Source organism: Sciurus vulgaris (assembly GCF_902686455.1).
Source record: "Sciurus vulgaris genome assembly, chromosome: 10".
Lineage (NCBI taxonomy): Eukaryota > Metazoa > Chordata > Mammalia > Rodentia > Sciuridae > Sciurus > Sciurus vulgaris.
This window is the reverse complement of record NC_136470.1, coordinates 1,739,090-1,766,221: the sequence shown is the minus strand read 5'-3', so window position 1 is coordinate 1,766,221 and position 27,132 is coordinate 1,739,090. Positions and strand designations below refer to the sequence as shown.

Sequence of the window (27,132 nt, the reverse complement as noted above, 5' to 3'; positions counted from 1 at the left end):
TTTCTCCAGGGTGCTGCAAATTCACTGCTGTCACGAATTCCTCCGGTTTTCTTTCAATTACATTCTGCCACTGCATCTGCCAGCGACCCGGCCTCAGCTACAGCGTGCGGGCCTTGCCCGGCCTACCTCCCGGGAGGGCGGGCAGATTGTGGCCACTCCACAGAATCTGAAAAGTGTCGTCAGAAACCACACTCTTGGCCGGCCATGTCCCGGCAAGCCGAACCCCAGGATCAGGCAGGGCCGGGGAACGCATTTGGGCCGCACTCGGGTCCAGCCCTGCGCCACGGTCTTTAAGGCACCCGAAGCGCAGGCACGGTTAAGAAGCGAACGCTTAACAAGCCTGACGGAAACAGGCCGCCCATCGGGCAAGGTGCGGGCACTGACCCCACTTCGTGAGGTTCAGGGGACCCCAGGGGCCTCCGGGATCGGGACAGGCACTTCCGGAGGGTGTCCTGCGCCGGCCCTGCGCCGGCAGGGTTCCCGGCTGCAGCGCTCCAGCCCCAGTCGGGTCGCCCCAACTGCAGCCACTGGGCAGCCAGGCGACCTGGCCCGCGTCCTTGCGCCTGTCACTCAGACGTGGCGGTGGGGGCGGGGCCGGGGCGGGGCGGGCGCACTGGCGCGGGCGGCGCGGGGCGGGGACCAGGCGACAGCGACCAGGCGCGCAGAGCCGGCGGGAGCGGAGCGCGGGCCCTGGGTCTCTGCCGCCGCCATGGCCACTGTGGACCTGGAGAAGTTGCGGATGTCGGGGGCCGGCAAGGCCATCGGTGTGCTGACCAGCGGCGGCGACGCGCAAGGTGGGCGGGCGGCGAGGGCCTGTGGCCCGGGGCAGCGGGGGTGCCCGCCCTCCCCGGGGTGCCCCCCTCTAATTGCCCTGGGGCCTGGGGACACGGGGCCAGCCAGGCCTCCGGTTCGGGCGCCCGCCTCCGGGTCCGGGTGCCTGGACTCCGCCCCGACGCGCCCCGGGTCGCCAGCGTACGTGCGGCTGGCCACGGGCCTCTGCGCGCCCCGCCCTCGCGCCCGGTCCAGCCCGGCCCCGGGGGTGTGTCCGCGCGGCCGGCAGGGACCCCGATCCGCGCGCGGGGCGCAGAGCCGCGGCCCTAGGCCCCCTGCCAGCCCCCCCGCCCCCCCCCCCCCCCGCTCTCAGCCACCTCTTTCTGGGCAACACGTGTCAGGACCTCTGTTTCCCAGAGGCCACGTGGAGCGGTGGTCTTTGAGGGGGCGGTGGGACTGCCCAGCCTAGAGCCTGAAAGGAGCAGGACCCAGGGCTCCCCAGCCTGCCCCCGCCGCCCTCCGAGAACCTGCCACCCTCGTGGGGCCGACTTGCCCAGGGCAGCAACTGCGCCTCCAGTCTCCTCCCAGCTCCTCCCTGTGCCTTCGACTTGGGGCCTAGGTGGGGAAGAGGGCGCTGTGGGGAGGGGAGCTTTCTGGGGCTTTGGGATATTTCTTAGCAAAGTCCTGTTCTCACCTGCCAGGTCTAAGACAGGCCCCGGATGGTGGTCATCTGCCCAGGGTCTGTAGTGTCCACCTAGCCTGGGAGGGCTGAGTGGGTGCACCTGCTTTTGGCCTGGGGTGGGTGTGTCTGTGCTTCCTCAGCCCCTCTCCTGGTCGCCTGGTCCTGCCCTGACTTCTGGTCTCCAGTGGTCCAAGATGGCCAGTGCAGCCCCTGTGGAGCACAGCCTCTTGGCAACACCACCCACCTTAGCCTTCAGGAGAGAGGAGAGGCCTTAGGGAGATGGGAAAGCAGGTGGTGGGCTGGGAGGGGCTGCAGTGGCCTGGTCCATTTCCTTCTGGAGAGTTCAGAGATGCAGACTCACATGCCCTCCCCGAGACACAGTCCTGACAGCCCATCCCCTACCGGGAGCTGGGGCAGAGGGGAGAAAACAGATTCTATAAGGACAGCCCAGGAAGGTGGACGTCTCGCTGACTGGGGTTTCAGTTCAGGCTGCTGGTCAGTGTGCCCTTCTGCATGTCCATGACATGGTCAAGTTTGCTGCTGGGCAGTGGCGACTGCCCACAGGGTGGGCTGGGTGAAGAGACCATGGGCTTGGAGGGGCCCTTAAGCGTCGTCCCATGAAGGCAGGCTATGGGGAAGGCATGGTGGGTGGAGGACAGACACATCCTAGGATGGCTGGACGCCCCTGTCTGCCAGAGAGGCACTTCTTCCCTGAGGATGGTGAAGGCCCAGATTCCCTCTGGAGCTTCAGGCTCCCACAGCCAGGAAGCCTCCACCCGAGCTTGTCTGCAGAAAGGAGGCAGCAGAGCCTCCGCATAAGGAAGGCCGAATGGTGTGCACGCAGGGCCCTTGTGCGTGGCCCATCCCTCAGAGGAAGGGACCTGATGGGGCAGGTCCATCCTCAGCGCTCAGGGTGCAGACATGTGGTTTGGGATGCTGGTGGAGGACCTGGAGAGCAGTCCTACTGGCCTGGTCAGGGTAGGGCAGAGCAGTCTGCACAGGGTCCTCTGTGCCTGCCACACACTGCGAGGTGCCTCGCACAGAGTGGGCAGCTACCGGCACGTAGGGGTGTGTGTCGGAGCACCTGCAGGCTGGCCCCAGCCAGTTTCCTGGCAAGGGTCTTCCCGGGCCCTGGCAGCTTTGCTCCTCTTATGTGGGCTCTGGTCTCTGACTTGCAGCCTGGAGACCTTGTGCTTCTGGGTGCGGGGGCAGTGAGGGGGTCTCCACCACAGACTCCCCTGGTTCAGAGCTTGGGGAGAATGCTCGGTAGTCGTCAGTGATCACTGGACGAGGGGCAGCAGCTGGCATCTGGGCAGAGCAGGGCCTTTGGCTTTGTGATGAGCTCCCCGGGTCAGCGCTGCTCCTGCGACCTGACCCTAGGTAGTGGCCAGGCTCCACATTCCCAGTGTGCCCTGCAACAGCACTGGGCTTGCAGCTGGTGGAGGACGGGTCAGGGCTGCTCTTCCCTCCCAAAGCCGTCTGCTTGTGCAGGAGTGTGCCAACCAGCGGCCCCACCCGTGGAGGAGGCTTGGCCCCAGAGCCTGAGTCCTGAGCTGGCCTGTGCTGTTGGCTCTGTGACCTGACCCAGCATTTCCCTCCAGCCTCGGCTTTCCCTAATTTAAAAAGGGGGGAAGGGGCCTGACATGCCTCCTTGCGAGCTCCTTCCAGCCAGCGGGAAGTCCTGTCCTCTGCAGCTGTGGGTCTCTCCCTTCCTGTTGGCCTGGAGTCTGTAGCTGCATGGAAGGCAGGCGCTCAGGATGTCTATTTGTGCAAAAGTAACTGGGAGACTTAAAACAGGAGTAGCCAGCCTGCCTGCCTGACTCCGCCGTTGGCGGTGGCCCTGTCCTGGGCACTTATTCTCCTTGCCCTTTCTTCTAGCTCCATGCCCACTTCGGAGGCGCCGCCTTCCCTGCTGGTCACTGTGGATGCTGATTTCCTGTTTGTACCCTGAGGGTTGAGTGTGCTGCCCCTCTTTCTTCCCAGTGCTGTCTGGGGTTGGGGCAAGCCGGCTCTGCTGGCCTGCGAGCTGATGACCGTGGCTTTGCCTCCCCTCCTCTCGGGGTCCCTACATTCTTGCACAGGACCTAGTTTTTTGCCCCTGGACCTAACTGGTGAAGCCGCTTCAGAAACAAATGCATAAGCTCAGACCTCAGTTTCCCTTTGGTCCAGCAGAGGAGCGGGGAGAATGGAGCTTCTCGTCAGCTGATAGGCAGCTCTCCTGCCTGCCCTCTGGTTAAAGGGGGTTAAATAGGCCTTTTTGTTTGTTTGGTACCAAGGAATTCACCCAAGGGTGCTTAAACGCTTAACCACAGACCACAGACCCAGCCCTTTTTATTTTTTATTTTGAGACAGGGTCTCACTAAGTTACTTAGGGCCTTGCTAAATAGCTGAGGCTAGCCTTGAATTTGCAATCCTCTTGCCTCAGGTCTTGAGTCCCTGGGGTTACAGGCGTGCGCCACCTCACCTGGTTAAGTAGGCCTTTTGAAGAGCAAGAGTCCTTGAGGGTTACAGAGATCCCTTGCCCTCAGGTGGCCGGCTCCATGGCAGCAGCCCTGGCCCAGCCTGAAACAACTCCACATCACATGGCTGCTCTGTTCCTCTCTGGAGAGGGGAGCACAGCCTGGATTTGGCTGCTGTTGCCTCTGGGTGTCATGAGGGTTTTATCTTACGGTGTCCTGAAGTCATTGCAAGCCAGGGGTGTGGTCACATTTTGCCCTAACCTGGGCACTTTGCTGTCCCCACGTCTCCCAAGGAGCCCACGAGGCTGACCAATGAGATGGCTGTGATGCCAGGCGGGCCTGCCCAGCAGTGCCTGGATCCACCTGGAGCTGGGGTTCCCTGAGCGGTTTGCACTGGAGAGTGGGATCCTGGCCTCTGCCTCCTCCAGCCCTTTCCTTGTCCTGTCTGAGCAGCTGGCTCCACCCTTTCCGCTAGAGCTGTCTGAACCTCTGTTGCTTGGTTCTGGGGCTCTGGCTGAGCTCATCTCCCTCTCTGTCCCCTGCTCAGTGAGGGCAGATGAGGGCAGGGGAGCCAGCCGCCCACTGCCCAGCCTTGGCCCTGACTTCAGAGTTGAGCTCCTCAGATGGTGCTATGGTCTGCTGGGGTGCTTGGCTGTCTGGGTTTTGTTGTCTCTGGCAAGTATGTGAGTGTGAGTGCGGCTAGCCGTGAGTGACCGCCGGCCCCTGGGCCCTGCCCACCCTGATGCCTGGGTGCCCCTCCACCAGCAGCCCTGGCGCCTGCTGGGTCTGGAGAGGACTGCTTGCCAAGCCCTGGGGGTCCCATGGGTCCCTGCTCCACCTCTCCCCTGGGCTCTGGCAGGTGGCTTGCTCGCCCCAGGAGCAAGGGTCCTCATCTCGGCCGAGGGATGAGGCAAGCGTGTCGAGGGCTGGGCAGTGGGCAGGCTGTGTGAGGCTCTGTTCACCAGCCTGAGCGCATCGTCTCAGAACTGCTCAGTCCTCCAAATGCCCAGGCTAAGCTGAGACCACTGGGGTCCCAGGGTAAGGCCATGAGTTCTCTTGGGGTCACAGTGCAGACCGCACTCCATTTGAGGAGCCCTCTGAAGCTTTAGCACGGCACCTAGCAGGTAAGAGCTATACCCTCCAGAGCTCAGGGGCTGGGGGACACGGCTTCCCCAGGGCAAAGCTTTCCTGAGGCTGGGGACGGATGCTGGAGGGTGCGCGTGTTCCCCAGGCTGGTCAAGGAAGGCAGGAGGGGTGGGGGATCCTCAGGCAAGAGCAGCACCATCCAGCTGTGCTCCAGTGTAGGGGAGGGGCCCCAGGGTACGACTGCAGACCCCCTTGGCCCTCTGCCCCTGTTGTGATGTGGGTCTGGGCAGGCCTGAGGCAGACCACCACAGGCTTTTCCTCTGCTCTGCCTCTTCTGCCTGGTCCCTGTCACCTCCCCAGAGAAACTCCTGCAGAGCAGTGGCAATGTGGAGGGCAGGCCTGGGACAGGAAGGAGGAGGTGAACTTAGCCCCCCACAGCCCTGTTTGAGGCCTTGGGGACAGAGCAGGTCTCTGCCTGGTAGGACAGTGTGCCCAGGCCCAGAGGCACTCCGCAGCACCCATGGGTGCTTCATCCATGTCCTGGCCTGAGAGTCTGCAGCAGGGGACCAGGCCCTGCGCTTTCTGTCCTTGGGTCCTGTGGTCAGTGCCTGGTTCTGTGGGTCTGGGGAGTGGGGGCTCTTCCAATGGAGCCCAAGGGGCCAATCTTGTTGCCCGGGTTAGGGCTGCAGAGGCAGGGGCACAGCGAGCAGGAGGAGGCCAGCAACCCTCAAGAGCAGCCACACTGGTCTCCTGCTTTGGGGGCTTTCCTTGTGTAACTCTGAGGCTCTGGAGCTGGCTTGGGCCGGGTTCTCTCGTGTCCCAGACGCTGGACTGATGGGCTTTGCACCTGACTCCCTCGCAGGTATGAACGCGGCTGTCAGGGCTGTGACACGCATGGGCATCTACGTGGGAGCCAAAGTCTTCCTCATCTATGAGGTAAGGCGTGTGCTGGGTGCTGTGGTCTGCTGTACGCAGGTCGCCTTGGAAGCCCTCAGTGGCCTGGCCTGTGGTAGTGGGGGTCTTGGGAACAGGGTTGGGGCAGTGTGGGGCAGGAAGTAGGGGTCTGGCCGAGGCATCTGCGGGAAGCAGACCTCCCTGGGGTTGGTGGCCTCCTGGTACCCAGGAACCTGCCAAAGCCAGGCTCAGTGGTCTCCTAGGGGCCTCCAGGGGAGCAGGAGGGGCAGGAGAGCAGCCCCATCCCACCACCAGGCTGGTCTTTGCTCATCCCTGGAGGCCTGGCCCTGCCCAGGGGAGTGCTTTCCTGCTGGGAGGCTGCCGGTCCCCTCTGAGGCCCCTGTGACCCTGCCCCGTAACCAGCAGCAGACGGGCCCTGGCCATGGAGCCATGGAGCATTGTCCTAACTTGTTCTGACACTGACTGTGGGATATTCCCTGCGCCTCAGCTCTGCAGCCCCCGTCGTGGATTTGGGGCTGATCCTGCAGCCTGTGGACAGGTGGGGCACGAACACGTGCCCTGTGTGCCCTGCACACACCTGGAGGCAGTGTCCCTCTCTCCCTCCGCTTCTCTTTCTCTCTTACAGTTCTCTGCAGTTCCCTGGCTGTCCTGTCGTTTTCTGGTCACCTTTTGTTATTTTGTTCTCACTGTTTACATACAATGTAACCAGCCCCAGCTCTGCCCCTCCCAGTGCCTCTGCCCCTCCCCTCTCTGCCCTGTGTCTTTGTCCCTTTGTCCTGACCCCAGCTGTGGCAGGTCCACCCCCTCTGCTCCACAGGGATGTCTGATGAGTGACTAAGTGAGTGAGTGCAGAAGTGAGTGAGGGGGCTCCCTTCCCTGTGGCCAGGGTGGAGCTGGGACCTTGCAGATCCTGCTCCTGGAAGGAACTGGGCAGTGTGGCCGGTACCCTGAGGACATGGGGCTCCGGCCCGGCCGGCTTCCAGCCTGTGTGCATGTCCCTTCTCCTCCTAGACCCCCGTTTCTTCTGAGAATTCTGATCCCTTCCTCTCTGGGATGGTAGGGCACAAGAACTAATTTGGAGGCTGCCTGGGGGCCAGGCCTGCGGGGGGCGGGAGGGTCGGGGAGCAGAGAGGTGAGCAGGGCCTGAGAAGGGCACCCTGCGTGCAGAGACATCTTGGGGGGCAGGGGCAGGAAAGATGAGTGTGAGCCTGATTCCTGCAGGCCCTGCTGGCCGCCCCGGGGTCTGCAGGGCCTGCCGGGCTGACCCTGCCTGGTCGTCCCTCCACACGGGGCCAGGGGCCAGGCTGTGGGCCGCGCTGGGCTCTGCCTGGCCTGGGTTTGCAGGTGGGTCTGTGCTTCCTGGGCAGGGCCTGGCCTTTGGAACCATTTTTCTGCTTTTTGCACACATGGCTGGTGGCCTGGTGTGACCAGAGCCAGTGGGGCTGGCCTGGCCCGAGCCGGGAAGGTTGCTGTGTGGCCCTCAGGGCACGGGGTGCCCCCTGAGAACCTTCTGCTTCAGGCACCTGGCATGTGCCCACTGGCCTGGCCCATGTGGAATTCAGGCTGGTGCAAGCTCCCTGCAGGTGCCAGGGGTGACCCTCCGTGTCCTGTGCTGAACCCGCACGGTGCCCTGGTGTGTACTGCCCCCTGGGGAGCACTGACCCACGCCCGTGGCCTCCTCACCTAGTTGGAAAAGGCCAGGAGGAGCAGAAGCCCACAGCTGAACTGGGGCAGCCCTAGGCAGAGCTGCAGTGTGCTGTGTCACCTCGGGTCTGGGGTCAGTGGTGGCCCTGGAGGTCTGGGGGCAGCAGAGAGGAGGCCTGCCTTCTAGTCCCTGCACATTTTGAAGCACCCGTGAGCTATGTTCAGCCTGCACACGGGACTCCTGCAGACAGATAAGAAGGGTGGCCATGGGCAGAGGATGCTGGGCACTTGGCTGTCCAGATGGCCAGTGGCAGATGTCATCAGGGGAATTCAAGTTGGATCGGGCTTATCCACTGCCACCAGATGAAAGGACTCGTGCTGCCTAGTGCTGTGGGGACGTGGACCCACATCTCTTCTCGCTGGGGGGCGAGGAGGCTCACTCGGGGCGCTCTGGGACGTTGCCCTGGGACTCGCGAGGACCCCCTCAGACATGTGCTTTCCCACAGCACATCTCTGGAGAGATGTTGTGTTCTCAGCAGCCTGATCTCCACCTCCAGAACTGCACCCCTCCCGCGTGTCCATTGGCGGGAGTGGGGGTCTCCACAGTGGCCATCGCGCAGCTAGCAGGGTGCACAGCACAGCCACAGCCTTGGGAGGAGGGGGCGAGGGAGCAGGCAGACCCCTCTGCCGGGTCTCTCCTACCAAGTCCAGTTCAGGCAGATCCAATCTGTGCCTCTGGGAGGCAGCGGTGTGTTACCTCGGGGCCTCCGCGTGCTGCCCCTGTCTGTGCCCATCTGGGTGCGGTGACCGGTGCTCGGCTTGGGAACGCACACCAGGCAGGCCAAGTGAACGTTCTCCGTCCTGAACAGACTCCCCAGCCATGTAGATGGGGTTTGGAGCCACAAGCACGCAGTCCCAGCTCCGTTGCCAGAGGGCATGGGGTGGCTGGGCCTGGAGGTCAGGACCCTTGGGCCTCCTTCCTGCTGGTGAGGTTTAGTCTGCAACCAGAGGTTCTGTTCCCCAGATGAGGGTGCTGTTGGCCGCTGTGGCCTCTGTCTCCGTTGCTCCCTCTCTGGTTTCAGGGCTACGAGGGCCTCGTGGAAGGAGGCGAGAACATCAAGCCTGCCAACTGGCTCAGTGTCTCCAACATCATCCAGCTGGTGAGGCTCGTGACCAGGCGGCCCATTCCTGCCCTGGCAGTGTGTGTGGTGCACACGTCCTGTCCTGCAGGGGCGTGGCTCCAGGCTGACGGTGCCACCTGCTGCGTGGGCGTGCCAGGTGTGAGGCACACTACCAGAAGTCTGGCTGGTGTCCAGCCAGGACAGGGGGTCTGGACCAGGAGGCTATCGGTGATGCCGCAGGGCGTGGATGGGGCCCAGAAGGTCTCAGGAGCCGTGGGGGGATGGGCAGGAGCACCCTGGCCCCAGAGTGCCTTGCACCACAGCTGTGTTCCAGGGCTGGGCCCTGAGGCGGGGGCAGCAGGGGCTGTGGGGATGACAGCTGAGCGGCCGAGGTTCGTTCCCTGTGGGGCCCTGGCCAGCACCCCGTCAGCGCACAGCCCGTGTGTACCTACGTGTGGGCCAGCGTGTGTGTCTGCTGCTTGCAGTTTCCAAGGCCGTTGTGCTCCATTCCCTTCTGTGTGAGGAAGGCCCAGGGATGTGGGGATCCTGTCCAGGTTTTGGAGATGTCCCTGGACTTGCTGCCCAGTATTCTGTTCCCTCTTGTGCCCCCTGGGGGCCTCCACCACCTGCCGGCCCACCTGAAGGTATGGTCTCTCCTGCAGGGCGGCACTGTCATCGGCAGCGCCCGCTGCAAGGCCTTCACCTCGCGGGAGGGACGCCTGGCGGCTGCCTACAACCTGCTGCAGCATGGCATCACCAACCTCTGCGTCATCGGGGGGGACGGCAGCCTCACGGGCGCCAACATCTTCCGCAGCGAGTGGGGCAGCCTGCTGGAGGAGCTGGTGGGGGCAGGTGGGTCCAAGTAGGAGCCAGGTGGCCCAGTGCCGGGCCTGGCTGCCACGAGAAGCAGGAGCCGAGAGCCATCTGAGGCCAGGGCGCCCGGGCAGTTTCAGATGCAGGTCAGCCTGGGCTGGTAGTGAGGGGCCAGAGCCACCTGAGACGGCCAGGGAGTGCTGGCCAGTGCTAGCTGGTGCTCCAGTGCAGCCTGGGCTTCTTGGCAAGTCCTGTGATTGATTCCCGAGAGGTTCTGGCTGTGGGTTACAGACTGTCACAGTTGGCAGAAAAACGCAGTTAGAATTAAGGTGACATTAGACAGTGTCCCGGGGTTGCTGCTTGGAAAGTAGCCCCTTGAAGCCTGCCTGTGCCACCTGTGGGGGACCTCGGGCTTGGGCATGGCTGCTCCGGCGCTCCAGGGGTGCTGGGTGGAGTGTGCTGGGGCAGGGCCCCTGCCTAGGCTGCGTCCCTGGGTGAAGACAGCCGCGTCACCCTGGTGGTGGCCGGGGGAACAGGCTGCAGCTGTGGAGACTCAGCCAGGTCTCCTGCTGCTCCTGGCCCAGGTAAGATCTCGGAGACCACAGCGCAGACCTACTCGCACCTGAGCATCGCGGGGCTGGTGGGCTCCATTGACAATGACTTCTGCGGCACGGATATGACCATCGGCACAGACTCGGCCTTGCACCGCATCATGGAGGTGATCGACGCCATCACCACCACTGCCCAGAGGTGACGACCCCTGCCCGCCAGACAGCTCCCGACCTCCCTGCCCCTCTGGTGAGGCTGGCCTCCGGGGTAGCCGCTTTGGTGGCACTCAGTATGGCAGCTTCTTTGGCACCAGTTGTCTGCCCTCCGCTGGGCAGATGCATAGCCGGGGGTCAGCCTCAGAGCTGGGGGTCGGGTCCTTACCCTGCCAGCTGGATGTGGGGCCTCAGCAGTGTGGCCTGGCTGTGGTGGCTGCTGCCCTGGGGGGCAGTGTGCACCTGCAGGGGCTCCTTGGGCTCAGGTCAGGGACAGCCATACCCTGACTTGGCAAATGGCCTTTGACCTTAGTGCACATGTGATGACTGGACGGAGGCTGTTGGGAGCCTGGGGTATCTCCAGGCCAGAGAAGGGAACGCCTTGGGGCTGGGGGAAGGACCCTCTCTTTTGCTCATACCCCTGACTCCAGGGCCAGTCAGCCTGGCACAGGCCTGTGGCCCTGTGTGACCTGGAGCTGACACCACTGCCCCTCTGTCTCCACAGCCACCAGAGGACCTTTGTGCTGGAGGTGATGGGGCGGCACTGCGGGTAAGGAGGGCTCGTCCTGGCCAGCGGGATGGGGTGGGGGTGCCACGGAGCTGCTGGGCACGGCGGGGGTGGACACGGCACCTCCTTGGCATCTGGCATGCAGTAAGTGCTCATTTACTGCTGTAAGCCAAGAGAACCTGGGGGACGGGGGAGAAGAGAAGGTGCAACCCCCAGGACAGGCTGGAGTCTGGAGCAGGCCACCCCTCTTGCTCCTGCAGGTACTTGGCTCTGGTGTCGGCACTGGCCTCAGGGGCCGACTGGCTGTTCATCCCCGAGTCTCCCCCTGAGGACGGCTGGGAGAACTTCATGTGTGAGAGGCTGGGTGAGGTGAGTGGCTGAGGTCCTGCTGCAGCCCGCGCTGGCCCTGGGAGAATCTCCTGATTCTGTGGTTATCCATCATTTACTCCTGGTTCACGGCAGCTGTCAGTCCCCCTGGGCGCTGAACACCTGCATGCACCTGTGGTCCTGCCCCTGCTGGACAAGGGCTGCAGAGAGCAGCACTCTGGTCACTGTCCTGGGCTCAGCTCTGTGTGGTCAGTGTAGGGAGGATGGCGAACTGGCTTCCTGGGATGGTGATCACTGAGTCTGAGCCACCGAAGCTGAGGATGAGTGTCCAGGGCGCAGAGCAGTCACCCAGCTGGAGAGGCGACCTCCAAGGGCCCAGAGGGCAGGTTCAGGGTGGTGAGGGCTGGGGCTGGCTGCTGGTCCCATGCTTTCCTCCCTGCGGAGGGCAGCCGGGGCTCAGAGTTCTAAGCCAGGGAGATAAATGACCAAGAGTGCCAGTGGGTTCTGGGGGCAGGAGAGGGCAGGGAGGTGGGTCGCCTCCCGGAGGGCTGGGGGAGAACGGCATGTGGCCTTGGGCTCCTTGGGGTGGGGGTTTTGGACGCTCTGTCCTGCAGCCCCCTGGCTGGGACAGGCTGGGGTACATGGTGGGCTGGAGGGCATGGAGTCCATTCCGGCAGGCCTGCCCAGGTCCGATGGTGCAGGGTGGGCCCAGGGGCCCCAGAGGCTCTGGCTCTGGCCTGTGGTCTCTGGGGTCCAGCATGTCTGTGGGGAGAGGCAGGCCCACTGTGAGCAGCCCAGGAGCAGCTGTGGGCCTGGGACTGGCAGAGGTCCAGTCCCACGTGAGTGTGGTGGTGCACCCCCATGCGCTGTGGCTCCTCCTCCCACTGGCTGCGCAGCCCGAGCTGAAGGCATGATCTGGCTTCTGGAACCTTCCCATGGAGGCCAAGCCCAGTGGGTGAGGCTGTGCTCTCCCCTGGGTGAAACCCTTTCCGGCTGGCTGCAGTGAGGAGCAGAGCTGATCCTGGTGGCCACAGTCCCTGGCCACCTGGGCCTCGGCTCACTTGGCTCAGGGCCTTCCTAGAAGTGGCCTGGATCTGGGGTCCCCACACTTGTTCTTTGCTGCCCAGTGTGAGGCACTGGCATCCTGTGGGTGCCGGTTCCCTCTGAGTGCCCAGCACCTGTGTCCTAAGGGAGGGGGAGGTAGGCACTGGCTCTTGGCTCTGCCCGCAGTCCTGTGCCTGGGCCTTGGAGCCCCCTGCCCCTGCACCGCCTGCTCTGGGTAGCCCTCCTGCTCTGCCACCCCAGCTCCACTGTGGACTTGTGGGCTCGTGGGTCAGAGCGGACCACACGCACATCACTGAAGAGATAAAGGAGTAGAGCGCTTTGAACTTCCCAGGGAGCTTTGTGACCAGTAGCAGGTGCCACTGTCCCTTGGAGCAGGGGTTGGTGTCCTGTATTAGGGGCATCATGGCCCCATGTGCCATCTTTGGCCTGCCCAGTGGCTTCAGGGTGCAGTGTCCAGGGACCCCTGTCTGGTGGTCAGCTCTATGAGCTCACCCATTTAAGAAGGAGGGGACCTGAGTATCCCAGGTTAGCCACTGGCAGGACTGGCTCTGGGACAGGGTGAGGGCGGGTTCCTTTGCCCTCCTTGCAGATGACCTGCCCAGTGCCCCGGGAGGGCGCTGAGGTCTGCCTGGAGGCCTCGCCTGGAGCATGTGCCCGACCCAGGTCCCCTTCTCCCTAGCCCTCACTTCCTGCCCTTGCTCCCTCCTCCCCGGGGGTGCTGGGGTCCTGGTGGCCCTACCTCAGCTCTGCCTCTCGCACCCCCCAGGCCTTCTCCAGCTCCTGCAGAGTTGGGGGAGGGTCTTGCCCTGCCCACAGGGGTGGAGGATGCAGTGTCCTGGGTCCGGGACCTGGACCCCAGGGAGGCTGTAGGTGTCTGGTGGCCAAGCTCAGTGGCTTTGGCAGTGAGTGAGAGCTGGGTGCCTCTGCCTTAGACCCGGAGCCGGGGGTCCCGGCTGAACATCATCATCATTGCGGAGGGAGCTATCGACCGCAACGGGAAGCCCATCTCGTCCAGCTATGTGAAGGACGTGAGTGTGCAGGCCCCTGGGGTGGGCGGCCATGGGAAGGGCCAGGGTGGGGACAAGGTCACAGGGTCAGTGCTCCTGGGTCTCCACTCCTCCAGGGCTCTCCTGTGGGTCCTGACTCTGGCTCTGTGGGGACAGCTGCCTGTCCTGGACTGGCCTCCTGGGCATTCTCATCCCCAGGGATAGCCAGGTGCAGGACTCAGGCCTGACCTGGGCACTGTCCCCCTCCATGTTGGGGGCCCCGTTCTCTTGGGAGCCTTCATTCAGGACAAGCTCTCTACGGGCTGGGCCCCCAGCACCCCAGGGACAGCTCAGCTCTGCCAGCCCCTCGGTGACAGGGCACCCTTGCCGCATGCTGGATTCATGACTGAACCCCCAGGAGGAGTCTTCCTATGGCCCCGGCCCTATGCCCTGGGCTCCCCCGCACTTTGGTGGAGCAGAGTTCTGGGCCCTGTGCCCCCTCCGTGGGCTTCCCACCTGGTGTTGTGTCCCCTGGTCCCCTACCAGGGGCCCACCTGCTGTTACTCCTCTGTCCCCATGCCCAGAACTTCAAGTCCAGGGTTGCCGGAGGCAAGCGTGTCCCACGCAAGTGCACACAGACTTCTCTCCACACCCACATGCACACCCGTGGAGGTCTTACTTTGCATGCTCACACGACCCACCCCAGGCGGGGCAGGGGTGAGCACAGGGTCGGGCGGGTGGCTCAGAAGCCCACGGCCCCCCATCTCTCCCCACGACCAGCTGGTGGTCCAGAGGCTGGGCTTCGACACGCGAGTGACCGTGCTGGGCCACGTGCAGCGTGGAGGGACGCCCTCGGCCTTCGACCGCGTCCTGGTAGGTGAGCGGTGTCGTGTGCGGTGGGTGGCACCGTGCCTGCTGTGCGTGGGGTGTGCTCTCACTGCGCTGGTCCTGGCTGGGAGGAAGCCTCGGCTCCCCGTTTCTGCAGAACTTGGGCCTGAGGTCCACGTGGGCCCGCCTCTGCCCGTTTCCTTGCCAGTCTCCTCCGCACCATGCACCTTGGAAGTCAGGGCTACAGACCTTTTTGGTGGCTGTGGGCAGGTTCCTGGGGGGCAGGTGAGCAGAGGTGAGCAGAGAGGGGCCTGACTGCTCGTCCCTGGCGGTTCTGGGCTCTGTCTGGGTTTGCTGTCAGTGAGCCTGACTGTGGCCCAGTCTCAGCTCACCCTCTGAAGAATAGTCATGCTCGAGTCAAGTGGAGCCAGGTCTGGGGCCAGGAAGGCCCGTGCATGGCAGAGAGCCCGCATGTGAGGGCTGGTCACTGTGGCCAGAGACACTGCCAGGCAGATGGGACATAGGCTGGTTTGAGACTGCAGGGTGCCGTGGCCTGGCCCTGTGCCATGCGGAGCCTTCCTAGGAGATGCTCCGTGTGGGCTCTGCCTGGGCCTGCCACCGAGCTGGACGGGACTTGTTCTACCTCTGGACACACTGACCCACAGGCGTGGTCTTGCCACCTGGCCAGGCCTCCACTGCACCCTACACAATGCATCAGGTGACATCAGCAAGCCTGGAACTGGGGCCAAGCCAGCCACACCCAGCTTGGGGGAGGGGATACAGCGCCAAGAACTGGGAGACTCGGTCTCCCTCCCTGGAGGTCACAGACTAGCTGCCCAGTTTTGTGGACACTGGTGGAAGACAAGACGCCTGGGCCAGAGACAATGCACAGTGCATTGCTCACAGCTGTGGCCGTCCCCAGAGTCTCAGGCTTCTGCGTTGGTCCTGAGCCTGCATCCCCACGGGTTACACCTGCACTTGGTGGGCACCTGAGTCTCAGCCATCAGCTGCCAGCTGCTCCTGAGGGAGCCACGATCACTTCTCTGGGACTGTCCCCTAACATCCTGGAGAGACAGCCCAGAATAACGAGCAGGCGGGCCTTGCTGGCAAGATGCACCAGAACCCACGGAGGCAAACTGCCAGCCTCTGAGCGCCCAGCACCCAGCAACTGTGGAGGAGGACTGGGCCCTCTGGTCAGGGAGAGGTCTGCCTTTGCGGCCCTGCATTGCCCATCTGGCCGCCTCCTTGGCTGCGCCAGGACTGGTCGCAGTGGGGCATTCTTGACGTTGTAGTTGGTGCAGCCCCGCTGGCCCGTGCCCACCATCTGCACTCGCAGCAGGGCAGTGGGGCTTACGGGCAGCCAGCCCCTTCAAGGAGTTTTGTCGTGGGAGGGACCTGGAGATGGCCCCAGCCCTCCCCTGCTGCCCTTGGGGCAGGGCCGGGCCTTCCTAGTGGGACTGTGGGAGCCCTGTGAAGTGGTGGCAGGTAGGCTGTTGGGCCACCATGTTCCAGACGCCTTGGCCAAGTGGGCTCTGCCACTGAGGTGTGCCTGCGGAGGGACAGCAACGCAGGCTTGGAGCAGACGGGGTGGGCACAGCAGCAGCCTGAGCGGCCCCCTGTCTGCACAGAGCAGCAAGATGGGCGTGGAGGCTGTGATGGCCCTGTTGGAGGCCACGCCGGACACGCCAGCCTGCGTGGTCAGCCTCTCGGGGAACCAGCCCGTACGGCTGCCCCTCATGGAGTGCGTGCAGGTGGTGAGTACCGCCGGTCCCTGCAGAACTGCTGCCTTCAGGCCTCGTGCCACCTGCCCTGCCTGCCCTGCCCTGCCTGCCCTGCCCTGCCTACCCTGCCCTGCCCTGCCCTGCCCTGCCCTGCCCTGCCCGCCTGCCCTGCCTGCCCTGCCTGCCCTGCCTTGCCCTGCCTGCCTGCCCTGCCTGCCCTGCCTGCCCTACCCTGCCTGCCCTGCCTGCCCTGCCCTGCCTGCCTGCCTGTCTACCCTGCCCTGCCTGCCTGCCCTGCCTGCCCTGTCCTGCCCGCCCTGCCTGCCCTGTCCTGCCCGCCCTGCCTGCCCTGCCCTGCCTGCCCTGCCCTGCCCTGCCTGCCCTGCCCTGCCTGCCTGCCTGCCCTGCCTGCTTGCCTGCCCTGCCTGCCCTGCCCTGCCTGCCTGCCCTGCCTGCCTGCCTGCCCTGCCCTGCCTGCCCTGCCCTGCCTGCCTGCCTGCCCTGCCCTGCCCTGCCTGCCTGCCTCTGCCTACCCTGCCCTGCCTGCCTGCCTGCCTGCCCTGCCTGCCCTGCCCTGCCCTGCCTGCCTGCCCTGCCTGCCCTGCCCTGCCTGCCTGCCTCTGCCTACCCTGCCCTGCCTGCCTGCCTGCCTGCCCTGCCCTGCCCTGCCTGCCTGCCCTGCCTGCCCTGCCCTGCCCTGCCCTGCCTGCCTGCCTGCCTGCCCTGCCCTGCCTGCCTGCCTCTGCCTACCCTGCCCTGCCTGCCTGCCTGCCCTGCGCCTGCCCTGCCCTGCCCTGCCTACCCTGCCCTGCCTGCCTGCCCTGCCCTGCCCTGCCTGCCTGCCTTGCCTGCCCTGCCCTGCCCTGCCCTGCCCTGCCCTGCCTGCCTGCCCTGCCTGCCCTGCCCTGCCCTGCCTGCCCTGCCCTGCCTGCCTGCCCTGCCTGCCCTGCCCTGCCCTGCCCTGCCTGTCCTGCCCGCCCTGCCCTCCTCTGTCATCGCCCGTGTGCCAGGCAGGAGTGGCCCCTGCTTGCTCTCCCCCCAGTGTGACCTGGGCCTCTTGAGGGAGGGACGCAGTGGTGAGGGGGGCTGTGGCCACAGCCCAGGTGGAACCGGCCCCAGGAGGGGCGTCTGTCAGCTGCAGGGGGAAACCCAGGGTGGTGAGGAGCCAGGGTCCCTTGGTGGCCTTGAGCTGACCTTAGAAACCGGATAGGGTGGGCATTTAGGTCAGGATGGGAGGGACAGGGATGAGGGGAGCAGGTGGGCAGTGGAGGAGTGGGTGCAGATCTGTCGGGGGTACACTACTGTGGCTGGAGTGGGGACCCCAGGAGGGGGTATGAGGTCAGGATGGAGGCCAGCCCTGGTTGAGCAGGTTTGGGGGCCCTGCCCTGGGAGCCCCTGGGCCTGCTGGGAGGGGAGGCCCACAGGGTGGGGATGGTGGCCTGACGCTTTTTCTCGATGACCTGCTGGGACTCTAGGGACCTGCTTCAGCACATGCTGGCTGTGCTCGTGGGTCTGGGGCTCTGTTCCCAGGGCTCTGGCTGGGGACCTAGGGGTCTGAGGCAGGGCAAGGCCGGGTTGCCCCTGTGGGGGAGGACAGGTGGCTGGGTCAGGTGGTCCTGCTGGGCACTGAGAGCTCTCCCTGGTGGCTGTGCTTCTGGCCTGTGCTGAGGACCTGCAGGACCAGGACTGGGGGATGGTGGCCGGCTCCCCTGCTGGATCCCCGGGTGGGCTGTGCCTGAGAGCAGGTGCAGGGCCTCCTGACAGCCCGTGCCTTTTGCTTCTTTAAGACGAAGGAAGTGCAGAAGGCCATGGATGACAGGAGGTTTGACGAGGCCATCCAGCTGCGTGGCAGGTGAGGGCGCTGCCCACTTAGCCCACCTGTGGGCCATGCTCATGGTGCAGACGTGGGCTCACCTGGGCCCCTCAGCACTCAGCAGCGAGCACAGCAGGGGAGTGGAGGGCACTGGGTCTGCAGTGAAGAAGCCAGCTGGGGATTGGGTGGACACAGGCCCGGTGGCCAGGATGGAACCTGCTGGACAGGGGTGGCAATGCTGCAGGGCAGACCTTGCGTGGGTGGTGCCCAGTGCACAAAGCACGTCGTGGGGGTGCCTGGGTGTGGGGGAGGGAAGGCCAGCCTCTGTGGCTCTGGCCCTTGCAGGCGTCCAGGCCTGGCTCCTGCAGCTCTGCCTTCCCGCTGCTGTGCTGTCCCCGCGAGGCTGCCAGGCTGCGCACAGGCTGGGTGCTTTGCTGGTCATGACCTCGTGTGCTTCCAGCTCTGTACTGAGGGACCCGCAGAGCTCCGGGGCCTTGTGCCCGTGACCAGCCTTCCTGGGCTGAGCTGCGGGCCTGCGCTGTGCGGTTGCGAGGCTCGGGGTGGTGGGCTGCACAATCCGCTTCCTTTCCAGGAGCTTCGAGAACAACTGGAACATTTACAAGCTCCTCGCCCACCAGAAGCTTTCCAAGGAGAAGGTGAGGTGGAGGGAGCAGAGGCCGGCGTGCTTCTGAAGTCCTCCGCCCACTGCTCTGTGCTGGCCCACTGCCCTGCACTGGGAGCTGGCTGGGCTGGCCACTCTGAGCGGAGGGCCCTTCCTTCCTGCGTGGGGCCTGTGCTGCAAGGGGCCTTGGGCTTGGCTCTGCTGTGGTGCCAGGTGGACCAGCAGGTCCCACGGCCAGTCCTGGGCCTGGGTGGAGAGTCCAGGGACCGGGCTGTGAGGGGCCGGTGCTTCTCGCGTGGTACCAGGCCTGACGGCCCACGAAGTAACGCTGAGAGGAGGGCTGAGAGGAGGGCACCAGCGGGCAGGGGGGACCTCAGGATGGGGGTCTCTCCAGACTCAGTGTGATGAAGGGCCAATTCCTGCGTCCCAGGATCCAGGAAGAGCATCCCAACATTCCACAGTGGGTCCTGGCTCTGAGGCCCCTTGGCGGTGACCCACGGGCCCAAAGCCACACTGGGCTGTGCAGCCTGGCCAGTGTGCTCACCGGCCCCCCAGCCGTTCTTCCAGTGCCCCTGTGGCCTCTGCTCTGCAGCATGTCTGGGGAGCCAAGTGGTCTCTGAGTCCTGAACCTGGCTGGTGTGTGACCCCGCTTGGGGGCAGCAGGCTTGGTGGCAGACACCATAGTCAGGTGAGGTGGGCTGGGCTGCAGGTGCACACTGAGTGCAGGAGGCGGGGCAGGCGTGCGTGCGGTTGGTGGCGCTGATTCCACTTGCGTGGCATTTCGGATGTGCCCCCACCCCGTGCCCCCAGGATGGGCCGCTGCCTACAGCTTCACAGCAGCCACTCATGGCTTAAGCCCACGGTGCTGCCCACAGCCTGGCTCCAATGCCAGTGGCCACTCCCCTTGCTGGGTTCTGCTGGGCCAGTTGCCCTCTGTCCTCTTTGGTCTTTCTCAGGGTCTCTTGGAATCAGCAGGGCAGACGTGTACTGTTCCAGGGGAGGTGTGGAGGGGACAGCGGCCGCTCAGGCTCAGCCCCGTCCAGCCCCATGTCCCATGTCTGGTCCTTTCCCTTCTCTCTGCAGACCAGCTTCTCCCTGGCCATCCTGAACGTGGGGGCCCCGGCAGCTGGCATGAATGCGGCTGTGCGCTCTGCAGTGCGGACTGGCATTTCCCATGGCCACACGGTGTACGTGGTGCACGATGGCTTCGAAGGCCTGGCCAAAGGCCAGGTGGGTGTGCGGCTGGGCCGCCCGGCACTGGCTGGGGTCGGGGCTTGCTTGCCCTTTTGGCCTTTTGTGGCCACCCTTCAATCACCTAGACGGACTTAGGGGCTTTAGACATGCAGACCACAGAATGACCTGGTTCAGGGCCCAGTCAGGCCTGGAGACCCCCGGCCGTGTGGTAGAGGTCGGCGTGGCATGGCTCTTGTCCCCAGGCACAGGCCTGCCTGCTGAGGAGGAGCTGGGAGACCCTGTTCCCCTGATCTGTACCCCTCCTGCCTGCCAGGTGCAAGAAGTGGGCTGGCATGACGTGGCTGGCTGGCTGGGGCGTGGCGGCTCCATGCTGGGGACCAAGAGGTGAGCTGCCAGCACTGGACGGTGGGAAGGGAGAGTCAGGGACAGTGTCCAGGGTCAGCAGAGGACACCAGCCCAGCAGCCCTGGGTCTGCCTGGAGCTGGCTGCAAACTCTTGGGCCGGGACTTCCCGGCCTGAGCTCAGCTGTGCCAGCTGTGCAGAGGGTGGCAGCTTGGGCTGCCCGCAGTGGGCCCTCCATGGGAGCGGGCTGGAGCAGGGACCTGTTCCGTTGCTGGGGTCTGGCTGGCTGTGGCTGTGGCTTTCATCCCAGGGTCTGGTGGTCCCAGGATTATGAACGGGTGCCCAGGTTGCTCATGGTCGCCCTTCTCATCTCTGTCCCTGCACGGAGCTGCAGTGCCTCAGGGAGGGGCATTTCAGTGACGGACTGTGGACCCTGGGATGGCCCAGGCACGAGCTTTCTGGGGTTGGACAGTGTGGACAGGAGTCCTTGGATGCACATGTCCACACTGACACACCTCCTGTGGCAGGACCCTGCCCAAGGCCCACTTGGAGGCCATTGTGGAGAATCTCCGCACCTACAACATCCATGCCCTGCTGGTCATCGGTGGCTTTGAGGTGAGGGCTGCTGGCCGAGAGACCTGAGGGGCGTGTCCTGCTGCGGCGGCCCTGCCCACACCCGCGTGCAGAAGCGCTGCCTCAGGCTGCTGTGCCGGTGGCGGGAGGGCCGGGCTTTTGAGGTGGGGTTGGGGCTGGGGCAGTTACCGCCTCCCGAGGGCACCAGGAGGCCCAGATAGCCCTGGTGCTGGTGAGGAGGAGGAGGGGAGCCCTGGGAGCGTGGGGCGCCCTCGCGCCACGTCCGGGGTGGGTGAGGAGGTCTGGGCTCCGGAACCCAGCTTCCCTGGCAGGGGGCAGACCCTGTGGGGCCCAGTGGGGGGAGCAGGCTGTCCTGCCCGGCCTCCCTCCTGCCTCCTTGCTGCAGGCCTACGAGGGGGTGCTGCAGCTGGTGGAGGCGCGTGGGCGCTACGAGGAGCTGTGCATCGTCATGTGCGTCATCCCAGCCACCATCAGCAACAACGTGCCGGGCACGGACTTCAGCCTGGGCTCGGACACCGCCGTCAACGCCGCCATGGAGGTGCGGAGGTGGGGCTTCCGCGGAGGCCAGCTCGCGCCCCAGCGCGCCAGTGCCGCAGGATGCTGGTGCTCTTTGCTTCACCACTGACGGCTCTGGGCAGCTTCCTGCGCACTCCTTGCTGTCCGTGCCTCTCTGGTGATGGCTCCCTCTGCTGTGGACCTGACCTGCCCTTGGCCTCCCCCTCTGTGTCCACTGCTGTGGTGCTGGGGGTGGAACCTGGGGCCCGTGGCACGCAGGTGCTCTGCCAGTCCCAGCTCCCTGCGCTCCTCAGGGTGGGCCTCCGCCCGCAGACCCGCCAGTCACCTCCCCGTGCAGCAGTGTCTGGGCTTTCCCCTCAGAGCCCAGACCCCAGAAACTCGCCATCCTCCTGCATGGGGCTCCTGAGTCCCTGGGATTGCAGGCGTGCACCAGGGTGGCTGGCTAAATTCCCCTTTTCACACTCTGAAGTACTGGCTAGCATTAGGTCGCCACCTGCACACGCTGTCCCACCTGTCTCTAGCGTGACCCTGTGGTGGCAGCCTGGCTGTCTGGTCTCACACAGAGGGCGCTGTATGTACCTGGCTCAGTGCTGGGAGTCTGATGTAGCATCCCGAGCCCTGCCCACGGGAGGCGAGTGACCTGCCTTCCTGGGAGCACCAGAACTGCCCCAAGCCACTGTCCACTGCCGCCCGGGGGCAGACTTGTCCTCTTTCGAGTCCCTGATTCTGTGCAGACCAGGTGGTCGGCTGCCCAGCCCGCCCCTGCCTGGCTTCTGTGAGGTGCTGTGGGTGTGGGCTGCGGAGCTGCTGCTCTCAGTCCCTGTCCCCAGGGTCCCTGCAGTGTGGCCCACAGCCCCCAACAATGCCTTTGACCCCCCAGAGCTGCGACCGCATCAAGCAGTCGGCCTCAGGGACCAAGCGCCGGGTGTTCATCGTGGAGACCATGGGGGGCTACTGCGGCTACCTAGCCACCGTGACGGGCATCGCTGTGGGAGCCGACGCGGCCTACGTCTTTGAGGACCCTTTCAACATCCACGACCTGAAGGCAAGCCCGCCTGCGGGTCTGCCGCATCCTGCTGCGTCCCACCCAGGGCTGCCAGCCCCACTGACCCCTGCCCAGGGCTGGTCTGGAGCCCCTCCACCCTGTGCCCTGGGCTCACCCCGTGCCCTCCTCCCCTAGGCCAACGTGGAACACATGACAGAGAAGATGAAGACGGACATCCAGAGGGGCCTGGTGCTGCGGTGAGCGGCCCTGGGCTCTGGGTGGAGACGCGCGGGGCTTTGGACAGGCAGGGCCGGCTCTCGCCCTCCTTCCCAGAGCCTGCCTGCCCGTGGGGGCAGGACCCGGGGCAGATCAAGGGGCTCTGTGTGCTCCTCAGGAATGAGAAGTGTCACGACCACTACACCACCGAGTTCCTGTACAACCTGTACTCGTCGGAGGGCAAGGGCGTCTTCGATTGCAGGACCAACGTCCTGGGCCACCTGCAGCAGGTTCGGTCAGGTGTGAGGTGTTGGGAGTGCTCCCTGCTCTGCTCTGTGCAGGCTGGGCCTCCCAGAGGGCACTGGCGTCCCTACCATCTCATGGTGGCCCTCAGCTTCACCGTGGGCCACGGCCTGTGGATGTGAGGCTTGGGGCTGGACTTCGAGGGCCCTCCAGGTGGAGGTGGAGGGTGGGGTGGCTGGATGAGCGCAGCCCCGCTGCCTCTGGACCCATCTGCAGGGGCTCTTGCCTGTTCCCAGGGTGGTGCTCCAACCCCCTTTGACCGGAACTACGGGACCAAGCTGGGGGTGAAGGCCATGCTCTGGATGTCAGAGAAGCTGCGGGCTGTCTACCGCAAGGGTAGGTGGAGTGGCCCTGAGGCTCAGCCTTGCCTTTGGAGGGCCTAGCTGCGCCAGCCTCTGGCCAACCGGGCCTGTGTCCACAGGGCGGGTGTTTGCCAATGCCCCAGACTCAGCTTGCGTGATCGGCCTGCGGAAGAAGGCGGTGGCCTTCAGCCCAGTCACTGAGCTCAAGAAAGACACCGACTTTGAGTGAGTCCCCCAGAGCCACGTGGAGAAGGGTGAACCTGGGACCCCAGAGCCTTCCTAGGGCAGGTGTGCCAGCCTGGCCCCCGCAACCCCAGATGTGCCCAGATGCCACGTGGGGCACCGTGACCTTTGCAGGGGAGGGCGTGGGGGGCGGGCCCAGCTCCTGGTCAACCTTGACCTCTGACCCAGGCATCGCATGCCGCGGGAGCAGTGGTGGCTGAGCCTGCGACTGATGCTGAAGATGCTGGCACACTACCGCATCGACATGGCTGCCTACGTGTCGGGGGAGCTGGAGCATGTCACCCGCCGCACCCTGAGCATCGACACGGGCTTCTGAGGCCCTGCCTGTTGCCTGCAGCACCAGTGCAGCTGGGCAGGGCGTCTTTCTGCTGGCTCTGGGCCCTCTTGGCCTGTCTCCATCCCCAGCTGCCTGCCAGGCCTCGGGGCAGGCTGCCTCCAGGACGCAGCACCCAGGCATCCACCTTCCCTCCCATGCCAGGTGCATCGCAAGCCCTCAGCCTCACCAGCGCCCTGGTCACTGCCACCTGGTCTCCCTGCTCCCCTGGACCTCACCGGCCTGCTCCCGCCTACACCACCAGCGTGGCTGAGCAACACTGCCGCCTTTTCTAGAAATAAAGTCACCTGACTCTGGAGTCTGATCAGCCCCTGGAAAGCATGCCCCACGGGAAGTCTGAGGGGGTGGGCAGGACCAGGTGACCACCCTGCTGGATAGGGCTCCCCAGCCCCAGGGTTGAGCCAGCACTCAGAAACAAGGCCCCTCTGCAACAGCTGCTCTCCAGAATCATCTGGAGGGTGACTGTCCCCAGGGCCACCATCCCAGCTTCAGCGCCCCCCTAGCCCAGCCCAGGGACAGAAGGGGCTGCAGCCTTACCCTGGTCAGCAGCTTCTGACCTGTGTGGCCACCACGCCTGACCTTAAGTGGGCCCCTAGAGTCAGCCTGTGCTGAGGCAGCCTGCGGTCAGGCCGCTGCTGACCCTGCAGCTGGGGGAGGGGCATCGCCCCGGGGCTGGCGAACCCAGCAGGTGGTTCTGGGAGGCAGTCGCAGCCCGCCCCCTGAGGCTCTTGGGAACACACCCTGCATTTGGGGTCAGCTGCTAGCCCTCACAGGAATGTTCGGAGCCCAGGTCGCTGCACCGCCATGGCTCAGTGCCCTGCGGTGACTGAGCACTAACCACAGACTGGGGTCGCTGGCCCTGAGCGTGTGGAGGCTCAGGCTGTGGCTTCCCTTCCAGGCCTGCAGGCAGCGTTGAAGGTGCCGAGGGCCGGGTGCCAGGGGGCAGCCCCAGGGCCAGGTGAGGGCGCCGGTGCCTTGCCTTGGCTGCCCTGGTGTTCCCAGGCACGTTCCTCCCCCAGAGCAGCATGCCCGGCTGGGCTGCCGTGCCAGGCTCCAGGTGGCCGCCCGCGTGGCTGTTGGTCTGAAGAGCCCCAGGCCTCCAGGCTGCGTTTCTGGACCTCTGGTGGAGAAGCCCACACTGGGCCTCTGCTCTCTTCTGCCTGTTGGGGAGGTGGGTGATTCCAGGACAGGCTGGGGAGAGGACAGTGCCTGGCCCTGGCCCTGTCCTGAGTCTGGGGGCCCAGTGAGTGCCTGAGGTGCCTGAGCCCCTTGGAGGAGAACCTGGGAGCTGGGGCAGGGACCACCCCGATAGAGTGCTTGCCTCACGTCCACACCCAGATCTGCCTCCATGCTGGCCCAGGCTGGTGGCCCCAGCAGCTCAGAAGCCCCTGCCCGCCACTTCCCAGTCCCCAGGCGACCCGTTTCCCTTGCTCCTGCCCCTGGCCATGGGCCGCTCCTCAGCCTGGTGAGGCCTGAAGGAGGGGCCGTGCCAACCCAAGCGAGAGCAGCCTACGCCAGCGGTGCCCTTCAGCTCTCGAGCTCCTGTGGGAGGAGGCAGAGCAGCAGCCTGGCAGCCCCCCACAGGGCGCCTGCAAAGGCAGGCAGTGCTTCCCTGTGCCACCCTGGCATCTGGTGTCACCATTCCAGGACTAGCTGTAGGTGTGGAAAATGCTGATCTTTCCTGAGCTTCCCGGGTCCCGAGATCCCTGAGCGACTCTCAGGGCAAGCGACGGAACTTCAAGCATGCCAGGCACCGGCAGGGTTACCTGCACCCCTTCTTCCCAAGCGGGCTGGACAGGTGCAGGGCAGTGGTCCCTAGCAGCCAGCGGTGGCAGTGCTGGGTGACATGCTGCAGAGTATTGCCGGCGAGTCTCAGCTGTGTGGAGTGGTTTTTCTTGGCTGGGACAACACCTGAGGTCGACGACTCTTGGAGGCCAGGTGACGTCGGCTCAGGCTGAGAGGGTCCAGTCTGGACAGCTGGCTTCATGGCTCTAGGCCTGAGGCGAGGCAGAAGGACCGGGTCCAAGAGGTCATGGACCAAGGGCGTCGGGGAGGACAGCTGCTCAGCTCATGGCAGCTAGGAAGCAGAGGAGGGGGCCAGGGACAATGAGCCCCCAAGGCCACACCTCCAAGGGCCAGCTCCTTTCAACTAGGCCCCACCTCCTCCCGTGTCCACCACCTCCCAATAGTGCCGTCGGATCATTAATCCACTGCGGGGGTCAGACCCACCTCCACACCCACGGCCCTGCGGACGGTCCAGGTCCACCGGCACAGGTCAGAGGTGGGCTCACAACATCAGGGAGCCAGAGATGCTGGGCTGCCTCCCAGGTTCCCGAGGGCTCTAGAGGCCACTGGGAGCCACCTGGTCTCTGCCTGCCATCCAGCCCCAGGCATGCCCTGGCCTTGCCTCACCATGTGAGGTTCAAACTGAGGGGCTGTCCCTCAGGGACTCAGCAGGGGACTGGAGCTGGAGGGAGGGCCTGATGGTGCTGTCGTGCCTGCCCTGGGCCAGCCGCGGGCCCGCGCCCCCACCCGGGGCCCAGTTCAGGGACACACAGCACTGGCTGGGGCTCTGAGTCTGAGCACCGGGGCCACCCAGGGTCCCAGTGTTGCTCCTCACAGAGGACAAAGGGCCCCACAGGTACAGAATGACACCTGACTTTCCGGGGAACCTCTGGAGCCAGGCCTGCCTACCAGGGCAAAGTGACCACACGGCGACCCTGTTCAGCAAGTAGGCAGCTTTTCAGGACACACACTGGAGCAGCACGCTGTACTCGGGTCCTGTGTCGGGCTGCAGGGTGACTGGCAGGCACACAGCCAAGACCAGCCCGCAGGGTCACTGGGAGCCTCAGCTCCTTCCAGGCTGGTGAAGGGAATTCAGCACTTCCGCATGCCCAGCTGCTCCTTCTGGCTGGTGACTGCTCTAGAGAGAGGGCTCTGGAGCCAGGTCCACGTCCTGAGCGTGTGGCAGCCCCTCGCTATTTCTCCAGCTCCCCAGCTGACTGGGCTGCAGACTCCCCACGGGTACTCCGGAGTGTTCATGGAGGACAGCCATCAGGGAACAAGCTCACCCCCACCAAGGGCAGCCTGGGGCTGGGGGAAAAGCAGGACATGCCCCTTCATCCAGAAGTCCTTTCTGCTTCCTGCTTCTCTGGAAGATTGCCCATGAGAACACAAACAGCATCAGCAGTCCGTCTTCCCGGGCCCAGTGAGGCTGCCTGTGGCAGGAGTGGTTGTGCACAGCACACAGGGGCTTTGGGGACACTGATGGGTGGGGAGTAGGGCAGGGGCAGAGGTGGGGGTTTCACCCATGACACTGAACCTGCAAGGCTCCGGCGGGGGCACTGGTCAGCTGTTCAGGTCAGTCAGGGGTGGTCAGAGCATCATGGTGGCTTGGTTCAGTTAGTGCACACCACACTCTGGGGTCAGGACTCTGTTCTCAGAGTGGATCCCCCAGTTTGTTCTGCCAGACAGTGTGGAACCTGCCAGCTGCACAGAACCCTGGTGACTTGCCAGGGCCTCAGGTGACGCCTGAGATGTGGAGCATCTGCCTCCTTTCTGGACAGCGCTCTGAGGAGAGAACAGTGGCCTGTCTCTGGCTGCACTGCATCCAGGTTCCCAGTGACAGCGTGCTGGGTCTCAGTCCTCATCTGCACACACGTCGAGGACACTGAGGTCAGTTCCTGCTTGGGGCTCACCTGGAGAGACTTGGAGCAGGAGCTGAAGAATTCTGTAGATACCACAACAGCCCGGGGCTAGGCAGTGGCGGACCTGCAGAGTCTCCAGAGGTGGAGGGGAAGGGGCGAGCGGGCAGCAGGTGTACAGGGACGTGGGGCAGGAGGAAGAAAGGGTGGGTTCACGCAAGGCACCTGGTAGCCCAGGCATGTGGGTGGGGAGGGCCTCCTCCAGTGAAATGACCCTCTCTTGTTCTAAAAAAGATGGCTTTATTGAGAGCATCCAACACTTTGGGAAGTCAAGATG

At 64.8% G+C, this 27,132-nt stretch overlaps 1 protein-coding gene across 1 annotated transcript; it reads left to right on the top strand.

The window, feature by feature from the left end:
- Nucleotides 1-623: 623 nt before the first annotated feature.
- LOC306637884 (ATP-dependent 6-phosphofructokinase, liver type) lies at nucleotides 624-23,155 on the top strand. The gene is made up of 22 exons (XM_079100750.1): nucleotides 624-794; nucleotides 5,861-5,934; nucleotides 8,640-8,717; nucleotides 9,341-9,530; nucleotides 10,076-10,241; nucleotides 10,758-10,802; nucleotides 11,021-11,129; nucleotides 13,085-13,180; nucleotides 13,919-14,011; nucleotides 15,595-15,720; nucleotides 17,475-17,539; nucleotides 18,093-18,156; nucleotides 19,206-19,352; nucleotides 19,630-19,700; nucleotides 20,186-20,273; nucleotides 20,638-20,790; nucleotides 21,649-21,813; nucleotides 21,949-22,010; nucleotides 22,148-22,259; nucleotides 22,509-22,608; nucleotides 22,694-22,799; nucleotides 22,986-23,155. The coding sequence occupies exons 1-22, from the start codon at nucleotides 710-712 to the stop codon at nucleotides 23,131-23,133; spliced, it is 2,343 nt and encodes a 780-aa protein (XP_078956876.1). The 5' UTR covers nucleotides 624-709; the 3' UTR covers nucleotides 23,134-23,155.
- Nucleotides 23,156-27,132: the final 3,977 nt, after the last annotated feature.